At 34.0% G+C, this 25,448-nt stretch overlaps 1 protein-coding gene across 5 annotated transcripts in view; it reads right to left on the bottom strand.

Annotated features, from left to right (window-relative positions):
- The window catches only part of NEK1 (NIMA related kinase 1), a 129,377-nt gene that overhangs the window by 83,201 nt on the left and 20,728 nt on the right, over positions 1-25,448 (bottom strand). For 4 of the 5 annotated variants that reach the window (XM_033135050.1, XM_033135047.1, XM_033135049.1 and 1 more), the window contains 9 exons: positions 25,246-25,332; positions 22,308-22,362; positions 20,017-20,217; positions 15,583-15,643; positions 12,601-12,752; positions 4,728-4,787; positions 4,440-4,499; positions 4,300-4,347; positions 4,057-4,131 (listed from right to left, as the gene is read on the bottom strand). In XM_033135050.1, the coding sequence (XP_032990941.1) occupies positions 4,057-4,131; positions 4,300-4,347; positions 4,440-4,499; positions 4,728-4,787; positions 12,601-12,752; positions 15,583-15,643; positions 20,017-20,217; positions 22,308-22,362; positions 25,246-25,332 (799 nt within the window). The remainder of the gene's footprint in view (positions 1-4,056; positions 4,132-4,299; positions 4,348-4,439; positions 4,500-4,727; positions 4,788-12,600; positions 12,753-15,582; positions 15,644-20,016; positions 20,218-22,307; positions 22,363-25,245; positions 25,333-25,448) is intronic. The other variant, XM_033135052.1, reaches the window with a different exon arrangement.

Here is a 25,448-nt window from a genome sequence, read left to right as displayed (position 1 = left end):
CCAAAAAGCAAATGCTAAAGGCAGTTGTGGATTCTCTGAGGGAATGATAAAGTATAAGGGCAAAGAAATAAGGCTGCAACTTCAGAGACATAAGAACTGAAGCACACAGAAAATTCATAGTTAGAAATTAGGGATGTCAGAGAAGGGCAAAAGTTAAAAAGAAATAAGTGTACAACGTTCCGTAAGTCCTGGTGGAAGAATTTTACTGAGATGAGGAAATCAATGATCTCAAATGCAGAGGTCAAAGCACTGAAAACAACACAAAGTAATATGATTAAAGTTGAGTGGTTAGCATTTTAAAAACCTTTTTTTTTTGTGAAGTGATGGTAACAGACGCCAAAACACTGACGGTAAAAGAAAAAGAGCTTTCAAGTGATAACCTCTTAAGGAAGAAGTATGGCTAAGAAAAGATACAAAGAAAAATATTAGAATCAAATAAAATAAATTTCAGTATACCCAATGAGATCAAATTTTTGCTAACAACTTGACATAGTAAATTGCATACAATATTATAAGAAAGCATGACTTTAAAAGAAATCAGCTCAAGATAAATACAGATTAACTGATTAACGATGTATGAAGAGCAAGAGATGGAAGTTGCTAGAAATAGGTATGATCATTAGGCAGGAAACTCCATCAAGGAGCTCCTTACACACATCTTCAAAGTGTGCATCTCAAGGCAAGAATAAGAATCAGAATTCTGGTAAAAGGTCGTCATGTGTCCTATGAGTCTTTACTCTTTGAATTTAGTCTGGTGCTAACATCATCTTAACTTGAATTTGAGTGTTCTAATGTTTCTCTTTAACAAAAACAAAAGTACATAAACGTCTCTGAAGATTCCTATACTCAATGTTGAAAATAATATACTAGGACACTGAAGCAATATGATCTTTTAAAAATCACCGTATTCACCAATCATAAGCATAGGTTGATGAATTTTGACAAATATATACACTCATGTATTCACTATTATCACAATCAAAGGCATATCCATCACCCCAGAAAGTTCCTTTGGGATCCTCTGCAGCCAATGGCCCTTCACTCCAGCACCTATTGAACTGCTCTGTCGTATATTAATAGATTGGATTTGCCATTCTATTTCAAATCAATGGAATCATACAATATGTACTCTTGTGTCTGGCTTCTTTTACTCCATATGTTTTGATCCATGTCACTGCATGTATTAACGGCCTATCCCTTTTTATTGCTGAAGAGAACCCCAATATATTTTCCAACAACAGATACGTCTCTTACATATTATGATGACCACATATGTGGAATATTTCATAATTTTTAGAAAAACACATTCATAAGAGATACATCAAAAATGGATAAAGCAAAACATTCCCAGATTTTGCAGATACTAATCAAAGACAGTTCGTTATTTATACTGTGAATAATGTCTTATTATTTAGAAGTATATAGTCATGGTATTAGTTTTGAAATACTTCCTTTAATGTTTAGTTTTTTTTCCATCTTTATTTTGAGGATCTCCTTAATTTGATTCACATTAAACTAAGCCTCCAAGTCCTTCTCAACTGTGCAGAAATTAAACAGCCTAAGAAGTTAAATATTTCAAACACCATATGGAATAAATACAGAAACTAACACAGAACTAGATTTAAGTCATGGGAAATACACTGTTTTATTATGCTCAAAGAAAATATAGGATTTATAAGGTGAAGCAGAAATATGTTAAATACATACTATAGAACACTGTTGAAAAACTGTCTCAATTAGTTATCAAACAACATTGATAAAACCGGGCTTTCAAAATCATAGGAAAAAAAGATTTTATTGCATGAAAGACGGTACATGCAAAGGGAGAATAAAAATAATCAAATTCTCAACACTAATCATGTACTTGATATAAAATGCATCACAAGGGGTGGCCGGTTAAGTTGGTTAGAGCACGATGCTCATAACACCAGAGTTGCCGGTTCGAGCCCCGGGCCATTGAGAGCTCCGCCCTCCACAATTAGATTGAAACAACTGCTTGACTTGGAGCTGATGGGTCCTGGAAAAACACACTTAAAATAAATAAACGTTAATTTAAAAAAAAAATGCATGACAAGATCTGAGGGCCTACACTTTGGTCAATTTTTACTTTCCAGTCAGGTCAGATATGAGGTTAGGTATTTTAAAATGGGCAAAATTCTGTCTCAGTCATTCTTTATCATTCAGGAGGTAATAAGTTCTACTTCACAGTAAAGTAGGTAGTACGGTACAAAAATAAGAAAGTACAATTACTAAAAACGGTGTAAGTCCGTATTAGTAGTGAATTAGAAAAAGTGATTCTTACTGAATTACTGATATGTGATATAAAAAACCTTGTGCATCTCGAGAGACTGATAAAACAAATCAAGAAAGCCAGGACAGAACATACATGTCTAAATAAAGCAGATGAAGCAAACTTTTATTCAAATCATAAACAAGTAAGGCTGGCAATCAATTCAACTTGACAAATATCCATTGGATACCTAAAAACCAAGTTTAATGAGCACGGGTCAGGGTATTCACAATAGTAAGACAAGTTGACTAACAGTTGATTGGATGATACAAATTAAAAGTATAATAGAGAAATAATAGTGTGTTCATTTTTATTGCTGTGTAACAAATTACCACAAACTTTGCTTAAGACAATACCCATTTATTATAATGCTCCCAGTTGCCCTGGCTGAGGAGGCTGGGAACAGTCAGGAAGGTACCCTGCTCAGGATCTTACCAGGCAGAAATCAAGGTGTCAGCCTGGGCTGCAATTCTCATCGGAAGCTCAGATCCTCTTCCAAGTTCCTGGTTTTTGGCAGAATTCATTTCTGTGTGGCTGTAATGGCCACGGTCACCATTTTCTTGCTAGTTGTTGGCCAGAGACAACTATCAATTGCCAATGCTCGCCATGGCAATGTTTGCTTTTTCCAGGCCAGCAGAAGCATCTCTCTCACTTTTTTCCCCCCTTCTAGTCGGCCATGAGGGAGTCTTATAAAATGTTACTGTCATTGCAGGAATACTAGCCCATCACCATTTGCCAGACAACATAATGTAATCAAGGAGCTGCTATACCACCATACTCAGGTTCTGCCAATACTCAAGGGTAGGGAATCATACAGTGTGTGTACACCAGGGATCAGGAATTTGGGGGACGACCTTAGCATTCACCCTACCACAGGTATGTAAAGGATGCTACAATAGCAAAAGAGCAAATGCAAGGTAAAGACTGACAGAACAAAGAAAGGAACAGGAGGTTAACATATGAGACCTTGCTAGCCAAGCTCCAGGGACTTTTTTGAAATTTGTCTTTCTTTCTTTCTTTCTTTTTTTTTAATGAAGAAGTTAAGGCTCAGAAAAGTTAAGCAATTTGCCTAAGGTTATATAGTCTGGATCCATACAAATGTTTGAATTACCGTATCTAGGTAAATGGATAGCTAGGTAATTGGTTACTTAATAACCAACTAATGGTTAGTTAGGTAGTTGGTTATCTAAGGCTGGAGATGGGAGTGAGAGTGAGAGTGACGAGACAGGAAAGGGTACTACGAAATGAAGAGAAACACAAGTGTAAAGACAAACAGATTCAGTGGACTACACACAGTAAGGAAACTACAAGTTTGGTCTTTCGTTCAGCATGACTAGAGCACACAGTGTGTGGTAGGGAATGGAGGAAGATGAGCTTGGAGAGACTGGCAGGGGCCAGGTTAACACAGGTCTCCCGAAAACTTAATCTTTAAGGCTACGTGAAACAGCAGGAGGATTTAAGGCAGAGGTGTGACAAACTGTATTTGATTTTAAATAGATTTCTCTAGCAGAAATGGTGTCACAGCACTGACGTCAAACGTTTAAAGTATTTTTAACAGCGTCACATATTAGTTATCCATACAAGTTATGTATCAAATATATACAGGAAAAGAATTCATAAAAGATGCTGGAGAAGTCTAGGTAAGAAGTAAACGTACAATATACCAAAAAAAAAAAAAAAAAGCCAATTGTATAAATTTTAAAGAGCAAGGTGAAACTAGAGAAAAAAATAGCAGCTGTGTAACTATATTGGTATCAAATGCCTACCTTTACTTCACCACTTCCACCAGCATTTAGCACGTTCCTCCATCCTTGTTCCCTGGCCCTATTTATTCTCTCCAACTTTTGGGGAAAAGAAACAAACAAACAAAACACCGTTTCAAGTGTTTAATATAAAATACATGAAATACATTTAGCAATGAAATGGAAATCAGTATCTTCCTTTTAAAAAAAAGTATGTGTGCAGGGACAGCGTGGAATATACCATGGAAAAATGGATTATCCTCTTACCCTTTCCTTTTCTTGCCTTTTCATCTGTTCAGCCTTCATTAACCTAATCTGTAACAATTTTAAAGACAAACTTCTTAGAACTCTTGAAACTATTCACCTACAGCTTGCCAAGGGAAGAAAAAAAAAGAGCAAAAAACTACCTGATCTTTTTGTTTCTTTTCTTTTTCAGTACATTCCAACTTTCTCTTTCTTGGTGCTTCCTTAAATAAAAAAAGAACATTTTCATCAATAATAATTTCTATTTTTTCTAGTTTCATTAGGAAAGTTAGTACACCAATGGTAGAGGTATGCCCAAGGACGTTAAAAAAATTTTAAAGGCATTTATTTGAAAGAAATAAGGAGGAAAGGTTTGGAGGTTTTCTATAGATTTTCTTTTCTTACAATTATTTTTACAAAGCTTTAAAATAAGCAGACAGATGTCTTTATACCTCAAACATTTTCCTCCTTTCTTCTCCAGGATTCACTTTCTTCAATGGAGTTTGATGGGCCTGGACAAAAAGTAAAACTACAAATTAGATAAGGATTTGTTATCTACATTGACACCTACATTTGTTTTCTACATTGATATACTTAAAGAACAGTAACTTTCAAGCTTTTCCTAAAAGTAACCCACAATAAGAAATATATTTCACATCCAGTCCCAATAAAGATACACACATACCACATGCTCCCTAAGTTTCATAAAATACCTTACTATGTGTAGTGGATTCTGTCACTTTTCATTCAATTACTTAAAAAAAAGTCCCGGTTCTTCACCCACTAAAATAATTTTGCCAGCACTAATTAGGTAAGAGAGAGCTCTGGGGGCATTCTTACTGAAGCACAAGAAAAAAAATACATTTGTAGATAATGCTTTTCATAGTATCACAAACACACAGTTCACATTTCAAAGTATGTTCAACATATAGAATTGAAACTAATGGGGAATGTTATCCAGGAGCTTTGTAAAAATACATATTCCTTCCATAAAAGTATTATTATTTAGCAATAAAAAGGAATGAAATACTGATACACGCTACAACCTTGTAAACATAATGCTAAGTAAAAGAAGTCAGTCACAAAAGACCACATATTGTATGATTCCAATTATATGAAATGTCCAGAATAGACAAATCTATATAGAGACAGAGTCGATTAGTGGTTCTCTAGGGGTATATGGGTGGGGGAAGAATAGGGAGTGAATATTAATGGGAAAAGGATTTGTGTTTGTGTGTGTGTGTGTGTGTGTGTGTCTGTGTGTGTGTGTGCACGGCAGGGGGGGTGGTGGTGATGAAAATGTTCTAAAATTGATTGCGGTGATAGTTGCACAACTTTGCGAAAACACTAAAAACCATTTAACTCCAAACTTTAAATGGATGAATTGTATAGTATGTGCATATCTCAATAAAGCTGTTTTTAAAAAATATATATCCCCAAAAGTTGCTTTCTCATAATTTCTGGATCTGGAGCCCTGCATTCTATATTTCAACAAGTTCCACAGATTAACTCTTATGTAGCAGGTCTGGCACCACTCTCAAATTTGTGAAGCACAACACCAAACAATTTAAAAATATTAATGCTAGTAATACAGTATCTTATTATAAATGACCAGCTTTTAAATAGATTCCACAATAATGTGGAACAAGAAGAGAATGTTTAAATAAGTCACCTACATACTCTTAGGTAAGTTATATGAAGGTGTAAATTATATCCATCTTTTTATGTTTTTATATAGCCTTACATATAAGATATTCAAATATTTGTAAAATAAAAATACTAAACTGTTCCTATGAGATCACATATGTATTTTCAGAACACTATTTCTACACAGAAGAGAAAAATATGGTAACATAAAGCATCCATATTAAAAGAAATATTGTTTTTTAAAATCAGAGCCGAAATATTTAAACATATTCATGGAGCGCCCTCTGGTGGCTTACTAACCACTCCTTTGTTTTAACAGAAGCCTTTAAAAAAATAACAGAACTGGAGCAAAGCTTTTTATGATATGCAAGTATTTTATGGTATGCAGAGTAATAATAACAATATATATTAGCTTAAATTTTAGCAATTAAAAAATGAAAGATAGTATCATTAAGCAGTATGGTTTTCCTTATAAATTTCTCATTTATAAACTTGATAGGAAGTTAAGTAAAAAATTCCAAAAAGCAATTATGAATTTGAATCTAAAAGATGTTTTAGATTTTCTGGGAAAAATTAAGTCTTTTCAAAAAGAGTCATATAGAAAGCAAAAGAAAAAAACTGATTTTAAAAATCTTATTTAAAACAATTTAGTTATTTCATTTATTTTCTTTAATTCCATTGTTAGATTTGCAAAACTTAAGACATTTGACAATTCTTTTTTTCTATATTCATTTTCCTCTTAAATATTTCCTATTTTTGTCATTCAATTTACCATTTTAACCACTTTTAAGTGTACAGTTGTGTAGCATTAAGTACAACCACACTGTGCATACAAATACAGTTTTAAGTGACATATTTTTTAAATAAGCTATATGGTATTTCAAGAGCTAATTATTAGTTAGTTCTCATTGTTCTGATTTAGAAAATCACAACTTTGCCTGAAATCTAGAACACATAACTGTTATCTGAATCATTTATCTGTCATTCAGAATATTGGATAGAATATCGATTATTCAGAATATTATTAATTAGAATCTTAATTCCACAACATGCTGCTCTTGCATACTGAATAATATTAATTGAAAATAAGAGAAACATTAAGAACACCAACATGTTATTTGATTCTATCAGCCATATGAATGAATAGGTTATACACTGGGCTACAATCCTGCCCAAAGGGGAAGGGCCTTCTGAATATCATTAGTCCAGTCTCACTGAGAATGCAATCTCTGCATTTAGTCAGACTAAAACGTGGTTGAGAGTTAAGACAACTGCGTTTCTGTATGTCTACCCAAGTGTGTATTCCTTGGTGAGCTAATGACATAAAGATACCTACTCCCCAAATGATAGTTTCATTCCCTGGTAGGATAGAGATTCTGCATATGTAGAGCCAAATATTAAAATGGATTGTAGTTGTTACATAACCACCATTTTGGAATAAACACCTTGAAAATTATCCATGAAATAGCTTTACTTCGAATCTGTCTTTCACTGAACTCCCTTAAAAGAAATAAAACATTTCCAAAACAATTTTGATCCAGGGCATGATTGTAAAATAAAAAAGACATTTAGAAGAATGTAGTCAATCTGTCTGATTTCATATTAATGAACTATAATTCAACCACTGATGATAATGAAAATTTACAAAAAGTGTATATAACATTAAATAAAAACATGAGAATACAAAATCATCCATAAACTATCAGAGCTTCATTAAAAATACAGGCAAATATATATCTGAATAAAAACTGGAAGGGTCCGTAACAAAATTAAATGCAATGTTTGAATACTGGGAATATGTTTGTTTCCTCTTTCATTATGTAAAATTGTCAAAACTATACTAAAAGACTACAGCAAATTTATTAAAATACATACTTTATGGGAAAAAATTCCAAATCAAAGTTATCATAAATTACTATAAAGAATCAATAAATTTAATAGAAATCAGGTTTCCATCTCAAGAATTAGACATGTATGTAAAGGATCAATTGCAATTCTCTAATGCTCTCTCTTCATTACCTCACACTGAAGTAGTACTTGCCTTTAAGTACCAGAATAAAAGCTCAAAAACAGTTTGCTCAGTGGTTAGAGCGCAGTGCTCATAACACCAAAAACGCCAGTTCGAATCCCACATGGGCCAGTGAGCTGCACCCTCCTCTACAAATAGACTGAGGACAACTTGACTTGAAGCTGAGCTGCGCCCCCCACAACTAGATTGAAAACAACAACTTCACATGGAGCTGATGAGTCCTGGAAAAACACACTGTTCCCCAATATTCCCCAATAAAAATAAAAATGAAAAAGCTTAAAAACACTGGTCTTCTGACTGTGCCTAAAAGCAGGGTTTTTATTTGGCCTTTAACTCTATTAACCACTGTTAAAATATTAAAGGATATTGCTTTACTGATTTGAAATTCACTTCATTTAATCATTTATTCACTTTTTTTAAAAAAAAAACAAACTTACTAGGCACTAACTTTGTGCAAAATGTGTAAAATATGGTTCCTAACTTCAGAGAGCTGACAGTCTAATAAAAATAACATTAAGAAGATATATATGAGATGCTAAAGCAGTTCAGATAAGGAAGAAACTATTTTCTTGCTTTTTTGGGATGAAGAGGGACAATTAGGGAAAAAACAAGAAAGGATTGGAAAGAAAAAAAAGGTATTTGAAGTGTTTCCTACCTCCCTTAGATCCCTGGAGAACTCTGAGCATCGAAGCCACACAGCCGCTGTGGCCATCCCCCAGGCGATAAAGCCAGCATTACATTATTTAATCTAGAGCTAACAATGTGATCAGTCATCACACAACTTACTCCTTTTGCCCTTTTTTCAAGCCCGTCTCTTTATTTGGACTATAACATTTGTAGCCAGAAGAAATGTTCTAAAATTGATTGCAGTGATGGTTGTACAACTCTGTGAACACACTAAAAACCTGTACTCTGTACTCTCTAAGGACTTACAGAATAATCCAGCATCAGTGTGACATGTACCTACACAGAAGAGAGAGGCAAAGAAAAGAAGAACATTTAAAAAGGAGGGGGTACATAATGAGCAAAGACAAGGAAGAAAAAGTACATACAAGGTGTAACCAGTAACTAGTGCTAAGTCCAATTTAGCTAAGACTCAGAATTTAGGAGCATTATGGGAGAAAGGTGTATCGAATACAGAATCTTGGAAAGTCTTCAATATACAAGCATGAGTAATTTGGTAGGGTACTACTGTGCCATTAAATGTTTCTATATGACCACACCTTTTTTTTATGCTAATAAGCCTAGCTCTAAGGATCTCTGAATTTGAAATTCTGGGTTACAACAGGAAGTTAAAGGAATTTTATTAATGTTTAGCATCGTCAGTACTACCATAGATAATAATCTTAGCAGACACTGGTCTTTCTAACTAAACAAAATAGTTACTAAAACTATTTTCTCCTACTGTTGACCTTATGAAATAAACACACATTCCAGCATTTTCAAGAGACTTGTCCATTATCATTTTTTCTCTCCAGACTTTATTTTTTAATAGTTACCCATTTACTGAAAAGAATAACAAAAACTTTTGTAGGGAGTTTTACTAAAATTTTTGGTTGTTATTCAGTTTTTTAAATAATTAACATTTGAGAGACTTGACAAAGTCAAAGCTCCTCCTCACTAATCCATTCATTAATTCGTTTATAAACAAATGAAAAACACACAGTACTTCTGACAGCGCCAATGCGGAGAAAAAGCAGAACAAAGCGGACAGGAATGTCGGGGTGGGAGAGGGATGATCACCAGTTATTTGATATCCCAGTGATCAGGATGAAGGCTCTATTCCTAAACTAGGTTTTGAGCACAGACCTGAAAGAAGGGAGAAACCACACAGGTTTTTCAAGGGAAAGTCTTCTAGGAAAAGGGAATAGCAAGCACAGATTCATTTTTGCAGAGGAACGCTCGGCATGTTTGAGGGCAACAAGCTTTAGTTAGCCTGGCTGGACGGGGAATAGCGGAGGGCGAGCAGAAATTGAGGCTTAGAGAGGAAATAAGGGCATCAGAGAGAGGGCTTTGTCGGCCATTGTAAGGACCCTGGCTTTTACTCTGAGATGAAAACCACTGGAACGTTTCCTGCAGGAAACTGCAATGACCTGACCTTCATTGTAAAAGAAATTTAGGCTGCTCAAGTGAAAACAGACTGCAAAAAGTTTGAAAGCAGTGAAATCATCAGGCGATTCCTAGTATAACCCAGGTGAAAGAGGAGGGTGGGTAGGCGTAACGTGATAATAGAAATAATGAGAAAAAGTCAGACGTGAATATGTTTTGAAGGCAGGGTTGTTGTGATGTGGTGTTGAAAGAGTAGTCCATGATGACTCCAAAAGGTTTTGATGCGAAATGAAGGATGCTGGTGCCATTTACTAAAATAAGGAAGATCAGGGGGGAGGATGTGGAATCTCAGGTTTACACATGTTAATTTTGAGATGCCTGTTAGAAACCTAATTAGAGATGCTGAGACAGAGTCTGGAGTTCAGGAAAGAAGTCCAGGCTGGAGATGTCCATTTGGGTGTCAGTTTACAGACGCTGTCAACCGGAGAGGGAGTCTCATACAAGAAGGAAGCCATCCAAGGACTGAGACCTTCAGCACGTCAGCATTTAGAGGTCAGGGACGTGAGGAGGAACTCACAAAGGAGGCTGAGAAAAGCAATCAGGTAGGGGAAGAAATCAGAAGAATGTAAGACTTTGGACTCTAGTCAATGAAATGTTTAAAGGAGGGGGAAACCATGTGAGTCAAAAACTCAGGTAAAGGAAAAAGACAACCAACCCCTGCACTTAACAACATGGAGGGCACTGATGTCCTTGCCGAGAGCTGTTTTCTAACAGCTGCAACAAAGCAAGCCCTAATTGGACCGGGTCCAGGAGGAAGTGAGAAGAGAGGAACTGGAGGGACCACAGACAATGTTTTGGGAAAGGTTTGCTGTCAAAGAAAGCAAAGACATAGAGAAGTATCTGGAAGGAGATACGGAAGATAAGGTTTCTTTCTTTTTTGCTTAAATACTAAAGATACTATAATACAACATATTTGTTTGCTACCAGGAATAACTGAGGAGACAGGAGAAATATAATGATGCAGACGAGAGCGCAAAGTACTTTAGGAAGCAATAATTAATAATAATAACAATAATAATAATAATAATACACAAATGGCAGGGTTGACTCTAGATGAGAACAGATCATCCAAAGTATTAAGAAAAAAGGCAGTATATTTACAAATGGATATGACTGACTAGCAGAAATGGCGTTGAGAGTATGGGAAAATCTTCTAATTGTTTCTACTTTCTCAGTGAAATAGGAAGCAAGGTCATCAGCCTGAAGTAAAAAGCAATGAGAAGGTAAAAAATAATCATCTTGGAAATGGGAGAGTGAATGGACTGAGAAATATAACGGGGTGGCCAGAGGTTGTTGGCTATAAGTTTAAAGTGAGAACAGTTAAAATAGTTGCATGTTTTTTCAACCCCAGTCCATGCCCTGGTTCAGGCACAGAAGAGGTAGAGAGTTGGATTTCACCAAAGTAAGTTTTTGCCAGTTGATTTATAATAGTGGAAGACCGGGGCAAGAGAGTTGGAGGTTTTGAAAATTATTATAATGTGAGGAGGACATGGAATTTAAAGCTGGAAAAGGAAAAACAAAAACGAGGAGGAGACAAACAATGAAAAACTAGCAAGATCCACGGTCCAAATAAGACAAAGAAGTTTTGGAGGCTCATTTGAGGAATGAGCAGGAAACAGGAAATAGTGGTCAGGGAGTGGGATGTTTGTAACTGCGACTATGGAATAGTTACCAGTATTGAAAATACCAAAGTTGATGGCAGTTTTAAGGTATGGTGGGAGACAAGATAATTGAAAGAGAATGACCAAAAAATATAAGAGGCCATGTGCTACGGAAAAGGTCATCTTTTTGAATACTAAAATCACCAAAAATTATGACAGCATTGAGAAAAGTGACAGTGAGTCAGTCAGGTATTAAACTCTTCAAAAAATGAAGGTCTGCAGATTACCTTAACATGGAGGGGTAGCAGGTGGTATTTGTGTCAAAGCTTGAGGGGTGCGTTAGGGAGCAGGGAAAAGTCTGGCAATAAGAAGTACGGAAAATACTCCCTCATCCTACCTGAGACTCAGTGGTATTAAGAGATTAGAAAGAAATAGTGACCAAGTAAGAGAGCTGTACGAGTGTGTTCAGGGACAAGCCAAGTTTTAGAACAAATAAGGTGAGGACAATCTTTAGAAGTTTAGAATACAAGGGATTTTGTTGATAATATACTATAAAATGGCTTTGTGTATATATTTATCTGATTGTGAATTCTCAAATACAAAATTTTTCCGTATTTTTATCTAATGTATCAGATATTTACTTGTTTTATGCACAAAAACAAATGGCTCTGCTTAGGTTGTTAAAAAATGATTTCACTTATAACATCACTTTCTTTTTACTGCACTAACTACGTTACCTAATAAAGCTATTTAATGTTTCTTTATGACTTCTGTTAAGGCTTCTTAGTTTTAAAAGGCTGATGAAGCACAGAACAGCCGTGTTCTTTAGTAACTAAATAAAAACAACCCCATGAATATCAAGATAACTGAACCAAGTTGCAACAAAATAAGGTCAAACTGAATTTGTTACTAATAACACAGTTTGTAACATAATCATACCTGTTTATGTTTTTGGAGTGGTTTCTTTTCATGTAATTTTTTATCTCCATGTTTCTTATATGTTAAAGGCACTCCGTATTTAGCAGCAGGCTTGGTGATTTTCTGAGCAGACGCAACAGAAGCCAAGCTTTGTCCTGAGGCTGGTCTTTTAGCTACATGAAAAGATACAGAGGATTTTTTCCAGAGTTCTTGATGGTAAAGCTTTAATTTACAAATTCTTCATGATAGCACTTTTTCATTTTCATAATCGTTGACAGCATTGAAACCTTTCGTTAAACATATTATTTACTCCTTAGCACATGTCAATGCCTTCATTATAACTATTTTACACTAAAGCCACTTCTTGAAAGAAGCAAAAGCCACACTCCTGTAAGCTGTTGAAATTTCTCATAACAAAAAAGCATATCCCTAAAACTGACTGTGGGTGATGATTGCACATATCTGTAACTATATTAGAAAGCATGGAATTGTAGACTTTAAATGGGTCAATTTAATGGTATGTGAATAACATCTCAATACAGCTATGAAAAATAAATTTTAAAAAAACCATTCACTGTTTTAGAAATTACTTGCAAAAATCAGAACATAAGCTTCAGGAACTGTTAAACATTAATTCCATCACTGATGAACTTAATATTTTCTTCATATATAGTCTGAATTTCTATACCTACAGACCTGTTGAAGAACAAACACTTTAAAACAATCATTATGGCTAAGGATCCCATGACATGGGTACCTTCATATACTCCTGGTGGGAATATAAATTGGTCAAACTTTCTGAAGAGCAATCATATCAAGAACAATGTTTATGAACTGATTTTAAAGAAATAATCAGAGAAACAAAAATTTATAAACAAGGATAAACCCTGCACCATTATGTATTAAACTCTTACCGAGGCCTAGACAAGGTTCAGTCTTAACACAATGATAAATTCAAGAAAAACAGTTAAACTAAAGCAATTAAAGGGAAAGTCTGCTATGTACATCTTTCAAAGAGAATAAAGGTCAAAGAGTATAGTTTATATTAACCCTTACCAAAATCCCCTTTCCTCTATTTTTCACACCTACTAAGATATCTCCCTGCTCAAACTGCCCCACCATCTAAGTAGCAGCTTTCTTTCTGCTTCTTCCAGCCTGTTATTTCAACATTTTATCATGTGTGAAACCAACTTAAATCAATCTCTTCCAACAAGTATTCTTCGTTTTGAGGGGAAAGGAGAAAAAAAATTAACTGGTAGTTCATAATGAAGTACTACCACTAAACCCAGTTCTTCAAAGAATATTTCGTTCTATTAGAAAATGATCAACATATAATACTGTGAATAAAAAAAAACAAACCTTTGTTTATAATACAACCCCAATTTTCAATCATTATACATGTGTTATCATAGGAAAAAAATACCAAACATAACAGTATGTGCTAAGATTAGAGGTAATTTTTACTTTCTTTTCAATTTTTATGATGAACACATAAACATAATTTAGTAAACTCATAATAATAAATATATCCATTTGATTGGCAGTTTAGATTCATATGTAATTTGGGTTGAAGGTATCAGATACAGCACATTAGGATAAGGTTTCCCAAACACAAACTCCGACTGTAAACTGACAGAAACTAGGAAATGTGAAAAAATAAATTTCTCTTTGAGAGTTCAACTGTAAGATCAATCCAGAATGCAGATATAAACAGTCACAACATTGGAACCTGGCTACATGTATTAATATAACCAAAGAAACACTATACGTCAGAAAAGGGACAAGACGCTCAAAAGCATATAAACGAATGGTCCCAAAAGACAGGTAAGACTAGTTCACATTCACTTTCCAGAGAAAAGGGAGAATTAGTTATCTGATTTTGACCATTTCTTACCTCAGAGACAAGGCTATCACCATACCAGTAGGATGAAGCTTAATATAGGGAGCTGGAGCCCACAAAATATTTATAGGTCCATCACCAATACAACTCCTATTTTAGTTCCATGCTATTAAACATTTCATCCGTCCAACTCCTCTTCCAACAAAATAACTTTCTAATTCCTGTGCAGGCTTACCCATGTAGAGGAAATGTGCTGACAAGGTGTATTTCTGGCCTGTGTGACAATGAAGCTTTCAAGTATTTGACTTCTCATGAGGCTTAACTTTGACTGCCAACAGAGACATGCGGCTTCTGCCCTGTGTCTGTCTCTTGTGAATTTTGTTTATAGAGTGAACTGATTTCCCAGGGACTGATAGTCTATGCACAGAGAGGAGAGTCTAAGGATCTTTAACATAGCTAAGTATAGCTGGCCTTCCTGAGAATGTGCTACCACACTACTTCCAGCTTATATGGACTCAGTTTAAGGAGATAGCATTTATTTTTATTAATTTAGTCAAACTCAAAATAGAATAGAACGTGCAAAACACTATGTTTGAAAAACAATATACTCTTGAAATCTTAAATAACTCCCACTGATTTTAGAAATTCATTCTGAAATCATTCGATGTAGAATTTCCCTCTCACACAAATATATACATACATACACAATCCTATAAATACTCTACTGCTGATGGCCACATTTAAAAGAAAATTTTCCTTAGTAAGGCGCTTAACTTCACATTATTTTTTAAATTGCAGAATATGAAGTATGTCTCAAAGAAAAATATTGTACATAAAGATGTATAATTAACTAAGACATTTTATAGCATTCTATGATAATGTTCTCAGAATTTCACCTGAGCATTTGATAAAGACAAGATTTCAAGACAGATTTCATTTAAACAAGGCAGACCAGAAATGGACATTCTGCTATTATCAGAAAGTATTTTATGTTGTCATATATAATTTATATATGCATTTCCTCTGAATTAAATTTATCTACAATTACCCCAATTTATTATATAGTACATATATCTGTAGTATAATTCGTAGATATCATTAATTTGTATAATTAGTATATGATTATTGCAAACAGATGAAAGGATTCGTTAAATTTAATTTACCTGGTATAAGCTGTGCTCCAAACTTGGAAAATGTTTTTAGACAAAATTCTTCTGCAATAAGCTTAGATTGAAACGGGGGAAAAAATTAGAAAAGATATTAAATTTCCAAAATAAAACACCCATTAATCAGAATACATTTTTCCCCTTTTTCAGTCACAATTATGCTGCCAAATAAATACTAATTAAACCCAAATAATGCATTAACCAAATTCTTCTCATGCTAACTCCCTCCCAACCTTACCAATTTATTTGTATTACTTCTCCAAACAAGCTTTCTTCTTAAGTTAACCTAGTGCACCGAAAGGCTTGCCTGTTCTGCGTGTCTCGGGAATTTAACACAACTACCTCCTATCTGGAATCACCTCAATATTCTAAGTGCATCCATCTCCCTCTTTTACTTCAACACTGACAGGAACTACTTCATTATCCCTTTCTCAGATTAACTTCTCAGTTATTTCAACTTAATTCTGAATCTTCTCAGCATCTCCAATGAGTTTATCAACATGCAACTGTAAACATATTATTGGATAAATATTTGCATATTCTCACATAACTTGACAGGTAACTCTCTTTACTATTACTAAAAAAACTCTATGACTTACTCCCTAGCATTTATGAACATATTTTGAGAAGCCAAAAACATTAGTATTTCCTGCAAGTAATTTTCTCTTCCTACTCACATCTTTTTCCTTCTTTAAGTACACCACCACAATACCAACAAAGATTTAACTCAATGTAAGCCTGCTTTTTTCCCTACTGGGCGGGGAAGGCAAGTGAATTTTCTATTTTTTCAAGAGAAACGAGGCCGGTGGAGAGAACTTTCCCACCGTGGTAGTGGACCAGAACCTCCAACAGGCACAAAACCATGACTCAGATGGTCATCTTTCCCATCAAGGATCCTCCTAGGGTAGGTCTCAAAGTCTCAGACCAGCAGAATCAGCATCACCAGGAATGCATTAGATGTGCAAGTTCTCAGGCTTCACCTCAGAATCACTAAAACACGTATTATAGCGGTGGGAACCAGTAATATCCTCTAAGTGAGTTTTACATATGCTAAAGTTTGAGAAGTACTGCACCAGAAGACAGATGTAAGTGAAAGTCAGGTTCACAGGCAATTCAGAGCAACTGTGTGAATGTTTTCTCTTCTGAACATTTGCATTTTTTCCCCTTTCTTTTTCATAGGAGAAAATGGGTACTTTATGATCTCCAGCTTGTTTCATAATTGGGGAATTTCTCACACTGTTTGAACGTGAGTCTTTCTTTTTCCCCTGTGTGAATGCAAATATGAATTGAGAGGTGGGGTATACAGAATCCAAGAAAATTCTGGAATCCCTATGCGGTGCTGTCCCATACAGTTGCCACCCATATGTAGCTATTTGGATTAAATTTTTAAATAAATGTAATTTAAACTTCAGCTCCTCAGTCACACCAGCCACATTTTAAGTGGTATTATAAATAACCACATGTGGCTAGAGGCTACAATGCTGGGCAATGCAGCTCTACAACACTTCACCATCATGGAAAGTGCTATTGAACAGCACCTATATTCTTAATGAATCAGAGCTTATTCGTGATATTCAAGCCACATCCAGAAAGTTTCAGAGTGTGCAAGATTGAGAACTAGGCCCTATTAATTTTGGCTGACAGCATTACATTGAGAATTAAGGGAATAAAAAAAAAATCAACTGTACAGAATATGACAGTGATACTGAAAATAGTCTGTATGCTGCAGTAAAACTCATAAATTGTTTCAAAGTTAAAGCCTTAAAAAATGTATCACAAACTTTCTCACTAGAATACTGAACAAACCATACAGTCATGAGTCACATTATGTTTCTGTTTTGGTATATGTCATACGCATATCCGCACATGACAGTGATCTACCCCATAGCCTGGGTGTGTAGTAGGCTATACCAACCAGGTTGGTGTAAGTGCACAGGCTATGTAAGTGCACACAATGACCAAATCACCTAACAATGAATTTCTTAGATTGTTAAGCGGCACACGACTGTATGAATACATCTTAAGAACAAAAGATAAAGGTTTTCGTGACGAATGAAATCTAAGTGGAGCCTAGATAACAACGAGGGGCTATGTGTGGACTCAACATGTAAGGTCAAATACTTCATGTGTTAATAATGAGAGTCGGCCCTTCTTTCTTTCCATATTATATGTTCTGCATATATCAGGCTTGACTATTTTCTTCGTTGCTGGCTAGTCAAATTCCAGTGCTTGCTTCAGTCTTGAGACTGTATGTCCTAACTGCTAGTATGGGGGAAAAGAAATCTCAGCAAGATTAAATGAAGTCATTCTTTCTTCTTTAGTAGCTGCCCCAATACAATAGAGATTGCACCATAAAACTGTCCTCGAAAATGTTATTTACAACAAAGGAGTCTTAGAAGACACCGACATTTCAGAGATTGTTGCTATGCCCTGTACAAGTAAATTTTAACCTCTAACTTTTAATTGGCTTTTTTGCGTACTAATGTGGTCTCGTGGTATTAATAGCTACATCCACATCTCTGTTTTTTGAAGAGTATTTGTTCACACAGAGGCTCTGTTAAGCCAGAAGACATATGACAGGTCCCTCTCCTCTCATAAGCGTATAGAAGTAATAACACCATGATTTGTCTAGATAGCTGATTACAGAAAAGTTTAATAGTGATCAGTTAAATTAACAGAGACCACACAAAACATGTAAGGTACATAATGTAAAATAATTCCAGTTTCAGGTGATCGTTATTTAGTCAATAACTTATGCTAACTGTTTCGATACAGATTTTTTACAAGTTCTGTCAAATTAAAATTCAATTCAACTTTAAACTTATGCACCTACATGCAAGTACTACAGGAAAAACACGGAGTCAACCATTTATTATACATACATATTAATCAATGCCCATAGAACAATGATTTCTAATAATTTTCTATCAAATAGAATATAATCTAAATATAAATCATATTAGAATAAAGTAACGCTGATAATATTTAACATATATTGAATATACTGAACACTTATTATGTGCTAGATATTAATAAGTACTTTACATCCCGTATCACTTTTAACTGTCCTAACAACCTCATGATGGAGATATATTTATAATCCCATTGTTCACAGAAAGGTTTAATAATTTTACAGTTGGAAACCTAAGAAGACAGAAAGTAGAAGGTGGTTGCCAGGGACTGGGGGTGTGTGTGGGGGATGGGTAGCTATTAGTTAATGGGTAGAGAGTCTGCTCCACAAGATGAAAAGTTATGGAGCTGGATGGTAATAATGGTTGCATAGCATTATGAACCTATTTATTACCACTGAACTGTCCACTTAAAACTAGTTCCGATAATAGATTTTATGTTACGTATATTTTACCACAATAAAAAATTACAAAAGAAACCCAAGAGACAGAGGAATGATTCCGTTCTATTGTGATTTATAATAAGAAATATATCTTTGATCATCAAATTCCTGGCACACAGTTCCCAAAATCTTGGAATTTCCTAACTGTTAAGAGGATAAAGGTGTCTTCTGTTATTTATAACAAGCTCCTTTCAACCACACCTGAATTTCTATCAGTGAAGTGACTTTTGGAGTGCCCCTAAGGATGGAGGCTGGTTGCCAGAGAAACCACCCGAGTGATTAGAATGTTGGAACTTTCAGTCCCACTCCCCTCCCATCCGGGGAGGCTGAATCAATCACTAAGGACCAAAGATTTAATAAATTGTGTCTCTATAATGAAACCTCCAAGAAAAACCCAAAAAGACTGGGTTTGGAGAGCTACCGGGTTGGTAAACATGCCAGGAGGGTGGTGCACCCTAGTTCCACAGGGATAGAAGCAGCTCCTGCACGCAGGACCCTTCCGAACCTTGCCCTGTGTACCTCTTCATCTGGCTGTTCATCTGTATCCCTTATAATAAACTGGTAAATGTGAGTAAATGTTTCTCTGAGTTCTGTGAGCTGCTGTAGGAAATTAATTGAACCCAAGGAGGTTGTAGGAACCTCTGATTTACAGCTGGTTGGTCAGAAGCAAAAGCGACAACCTGAACTTGCAATGCCTTCTATAGTGGGGGCAGTCTTGTAAGACTGAAGGATCTGATGCTACCTCCAGATATAGTATCAAAACTCAATGGAACTGGAGGACACCCTTCTGGTGTCACAGAATTGCCTGGTGTGAGGAAAAACTACCATACATTTGGTGATCAGAATGTCAGAAGTTAAGAATTATATGTTAAGAGGAGACACGAAAGCAATGTTTTCCGTCCTACAGATTCACAACTGGAAAGCAAATAGGAAGGGGAAGAATTATACAAGAATGGAAAGGAAGGTGATTCCAGGGTAGTTTGAAAACACTAAGTCTCTTCAAAACAGATGAGGCTATGTCCTACTTAAGCACCATAACCCTACTATTCAATTTTAAGTCTAAAGAAAAAAAATCATACCTGAGGTGAGAGAAACTTTTCAATGCGTTTGGCTATAAAACCTTTCTCCAATATGGAGTTGACTGATGGTCTATCCCTAGGATTTCTTTTAAATAACTGAGAGAGCAAACTGCGGAGATCATAAGAATAATGCAAAGACACGGGTGGAAAAGATCCCGATATTATCTTCAGTACCAGGTTTTTCATATTGCCAGCTTCAAACTAAAATCCAGAAAATAAATCAACATACATAAAACATACATTAACTGAAAATGGGAATATCAACAATGAGAAACAGTTCTTTACCTATCAATATAGAACAGAACTATAACCCTCTTCCAAATATTTTAATCAGCATATGTTCTCTAGAGCAGCGTTCACTTGGTTATTTACAAACCTATTTAAAAGAGAATATTAGTCCTACTAGTATGTTATAACTTGCTATAAGACTTTTACTTATTTAAAATAATAAAAGATGAGATATAGGTATTAAAGATTTTATAAAAACATAACCATAATCTAGATGGTAGAACACACCAACATGGTGATCTTCATTTAAGACCTGCCTTCCTGTGCTTATTGTAGTAACTAGAACAGGAAATTACAGAACTAAAAGTGTTGGGGGAAAATATAATAAATAAATGTACTAATTACTTTCCTTTTAAACATTGCTCATTATTATTATTTTTTAGCGTGTGATGCTCCCAAAAGCCATGGAATCAATGTGGCAAGCATTCCAAATGAGAATATAAGTCCTATCAATGGGAATACTATATATTTGAGGATTAAATACAATATAAACTCTAACTGAAATAAAAACAACAACAAAAACCAGACATGGGCAGTTTAAAATCTAAAGATTTCATTTTGAAAGTAAAATTAAGCTTTGACATCTCAGCTAAAATAGTATAGACCAGTTGCACATTATCAATATGTTCTTAATATGTACATTAAGTTTTGGCATACATTAGGTATTGGTGTTTATACCAATTAAGAAGACTTCTGTTAAATGTTGACTTCTCCTAGCTCATTTAAAATATGTCATTCAGTTTATTAAAATTTGAATACAATTCAATTGTCTAGAAATATCTATGTACCTAAGTAGGAATTCTAAATGCAGAAAAAATATGTTACTCTATTCCTTTATTACAAAGAATTTTCATTTCTCTCTCAACTGACAAACTCTTCATAAATAAACGTTAAGTGAATTACTTAATTTCATATGTCCACTTCTAAAATACAGAAGTGATATTGACAGTTAAATGTAGATGAAAAGAGTTTTTTAAAAATACACTGATTTAGACCTAAAATGACTGTGTGTCACAGAAAAATTGACCAATTTCTTCAAATACAGATCTGATAACAACTATCCCACCTTACTTTGGCAGTCTATACTTTTTCTTCTGAAGAAAGGAAAACAAAATCTAAGGCAATATAGTAGGAGATTATGCAAACATGAAAAAAACACAACAAAGAAAAATACTCCCCAAATAATATCAGGCAATTGAAAAACCAGCTATAAAACTGCTTGTAACATAATTAAACTTTTGAGGGGAAAAAACAAAAACAAATTTCATTTTATAAATTATTCTAGAAGAAAGCCTAGAAGGAAATGACAAAATATTACAAGTAGTCATTACTGGTTGAAAGAACTGCTTTTGATATTTATTCATTTCTTTACATTTTTATGTATTTTCTTAAGTTTTCTGTAATGAAAATACACTACTGTTTAATCAAAGGGGGAAGAATTTTTTAAAAGCAAATTCTGAAATGAAAAGTGAATAACATTCAACCTATGTAGGACAAGAACTTCCCCTTTTGGATGTGTTTGTTATGTATCATCTCAAAAGACTCTCAAAAGCGAAAATTTTACAAACCCTGAATTAAAGAGTATTTAAATTGATAAAATCCCTTGCTAAATATGTTGGGAAAAGTTCCTTAGATAATTTCAATTCCAAACTCAAATAATTTGAGAAAAATTGCTAAAATGAAACTAATAAAATTTCTTAAGCTAAAATATCAAATTCATATATAATTTAACATTTAAAAGATAGCAAATTTATTTGTCTTTAGAAATAATTTTTTGAAAAAAAGGATGATATATGTACTATAAAAAATATATAACATGCATATATATTAAGGGAAAATCAATTTAAATTTACACTTTTCAGAAGATGAGAAATTTACAAACTGACAGAGAAGATTTCTAATACAAGAGGTCATCTGAAAGATGGCAGGTGGTTTTTTAAGACCAGAAAATTATAGTCACTTTTTGACGTAATTTTAAAAATATTTCAGAAACTTCTACTTACTGCATGTTTAAGTGTGCACATCTCATAAAGGACACATCCTAGAGCCCAAATGTCACTAGAAAAGAGAAAAATAAAAAAAGGTTTTGTAAGTATCGGATTTTTTTTCCATTTAAAGGAAACAATATTAGCATGAAAATTCTTTGCAAAAATGTTCCAAAAACATGTCCTTTAAAACTTAAAATTTCAACCATAACCACATGACAAAAGCAGTTATCTCAGGTTAGAAAAATAATGGTTGCCCAAGCAATTATTTTAGTCTCATTAAAGAAATGTAATATTTAAAAAATAAAATCAGTGAATTTCATGGATATTCCATTAAGTTGTTTTATTTCACAAAAGTCAAACTGCTTTATTCAATTATTTGCAAAACATCACATTTTTAAAATATATCAGTACTAAATACTGCTTTAATAAACATGAAGAAAATATTAATTTACTAAAATTATATCTCAAATAAACTTGTGATGGTCAACTGAAACATTACATAAGAATAAATACAATTTATTTTATTCTACTTTAAAGACTTAATCTACCTTCTTTATATAGCTCTTTTATTTTAAAGTAGATAGATGTTTTTTATAATAAAAAAACTACCTCAATTTTTAAAAGGAAATACAAGCTCATAGTTCATAGTTATAGTGGTCCTTAGAAGTCAGCAAAAGCAAAAACCATTGCTCCTGAAAGTTGAGCTAATTGGAAAAGAATAAAACCAATTATTGAAATCCTAAGGTTATCCATGTTGTTGTACATGGCAAGATTTCATTCTTTTTTATGGCTGAGTAATATTCCACTGTATATATACCGGGGGTACTAACAAAAATGCATACAAGTGGACACTTTGGTCAACGTTGCTCAAGCAGTAGTTTGCCGACATCAGAAGTGTCTGGACACTGATGGTAACCACTTTGAGCACCTCTTGTAATTGCAGAAGTCAAATATGACTTGTAGTCATCTTTTGTTACTGGTATGTATTATTACAATTTTAATACATTTTTTTCCCTTTCTTAAAATGCATATACATTTTTTGGCACCCTCTGTGTGTGTGTGTGTGTGTGTGTGTGTGTGTGTGTGTGTATGTCTGTATATGTACACACATATATACTAGTACAGTATCACTTCTCTACCCATTCCTTCATTCATTGATGGGCACGTAGGTTGCTTCCCTATCTTGGCTATTATAAATAATGCTTCAATGAACATAGGATGCATATGTCTTTTCGAATTAGTGTTTTGGGTTTCTTTGGACCTAAAAGGTATTTTGCTAAGTAAAATAAGTCAGACAGAGAAAGACAAATACCATATGATTTCACTTATATGTGGAATCTGAAAAACAAAATAAACAAACAAAACAAACTCATAGATACAGAGAACAATTTGATGGTTGGCAAATAGGAGGGGGATTGCGGAGGTGGTTAAAAAGAGGAAGGGATTAAGAAGCACAAATTGGTAGTTAAAAAATAGTCACGGGGATGTGAAGTATAGCACAGGCAACATAGTCAATAATATTGTAAAAACTACATATAGTGTCAGGTGGGTACTAGATTTATGGGGGAAGTCACGTTATATAAGTTACACAAATAATCTAATCATTATATTGTACACCTGAAGCTAATATAATATTGTATGTTAACTAAAATTGAAAAATTAAAAGTTGTTAAAATAAGAAAAAATTTGTAATCCCAAAACTCTATTCAATTTCAAGATTCGGCTGGGAAAAGAATGTAAACATAATTAAGCTTTTTAGTAATTTGTACATGTTACACATTAAACAGTATAAACAAAAACATCAAGCTAATGATCCTATTAATTTTTTTAAATACACTTAGAAATACACTTAGAAAAATATGAATTTCGAAGTGTAATTGATGATGTTCAGCCATTACATTTTAAAGCATTTTTCCCACAAAACTGATTTAATATAAAATTCTTTAAAGGATGATTAAACTCATCCCTAACTTAAAGACTGATTTTTTTTTTACAGTTGACTTAGTCACAAGACACAGAAGTAATATTAAAATGTAAAATGACTTTAGCTCAAAGAACATGCGGTTATCTTTTAGAATATGCACTAATAATACATTCCATAGACGAGACTGATCATTGTAATAGAAATTGATTTTACAAATACATTGCTAGAATGATGTTCTCAGCCTCTATTGCTGAAGTTTGAAATACAGCTTCCTCCTCATCCTCAAGAAAAAAGAAAAAGGGAGTGGGGTGGAGGCAAAGAGACAGATAGCAATCCCTAATACATGCATTACTGCCAGCTACCAATTTCTTTCTTTACCTTCTATGAGCACTTGGCAAAATTAAGACCAATGTTTTCTGGTTGAGAATTTTCTATTAGAAAGAATGAGAGAAAATAAAGGGTAATTGGAATTCAGTGGCAGAATTCCTCTTCCCACCTACATACAATCTGGTAACCACAATACAGCTCAGTAATTAGAAATTTGGAATTGGAAGCCAGATGCCTGGAACAATTTCTTTGTTCCAGAGAAGTAACTTTACTTCTACGCATTTGATTTTCTTACAAAGAATGGAGCAATGATTAATGCACGTGATTAATACATACAATGCACAAGGTTACTGTGAAGATTAAGAGTTAACAGTGTGATGCATAGAGATAATGTTCAATAAATATTAACTATTGTAATCCAATGGAAGTTACTGTTGCAAAGAGAAAGACCAAAGAAAGCAGTCTATTTCCAAATATAATTTAATAATAGTGATTCACTTTATAGTTCCTTTAGCAAGATAGTGAAATAGTTTCTTTACAATTCCTCTCATCATATATTTTAAAAATGTGTGTATATATATATATATATTTATATGCTTACATGTTCATATTACCAATTTTAGAATAATATTCTGACTGCTAATGTAGTATAATAGAAAGATTTAAAGGAAATATATATGTAACAAATATCATTTTAAATACCTCTTATTATTGTAGGGTTTGTTTTCACAAATTTCAGGTGACAAGTAGTACGGGGTCCCTATGCAAGTCCGAGCCAGTTCTACAGTACTAGAAAAAAAAGAATTACTGGATAAGCTTAAGATACTTACACATATAAATTATCACATACATATCATCATGAATTAAAATTTCACTGAAACATATCAAAACAAAGTTTCAAACTG

The sequence above is a fragment of the Rhinolophus ferrumequinum genome, chromosome 18 (genome assembly GCF_004115265.2).
Source record: "Rhinolophus ferrumequinum isolate MPI-CBG mRhiFer1 chromosome 18, mRhiFer1_v1.p, whole genome shotgun sequence".
In the NCBI taxonomy this organism is placed as follows: Eukaryota; Metazoa; Chordata; class Mammalia; order Chiroptera; family Rhinolophidae; genus Rhinolophus; species Rhinolophus ferrumequinum.
This window is presented reverse-complemented; position numbering and strand designations above follow the sequence as displayed.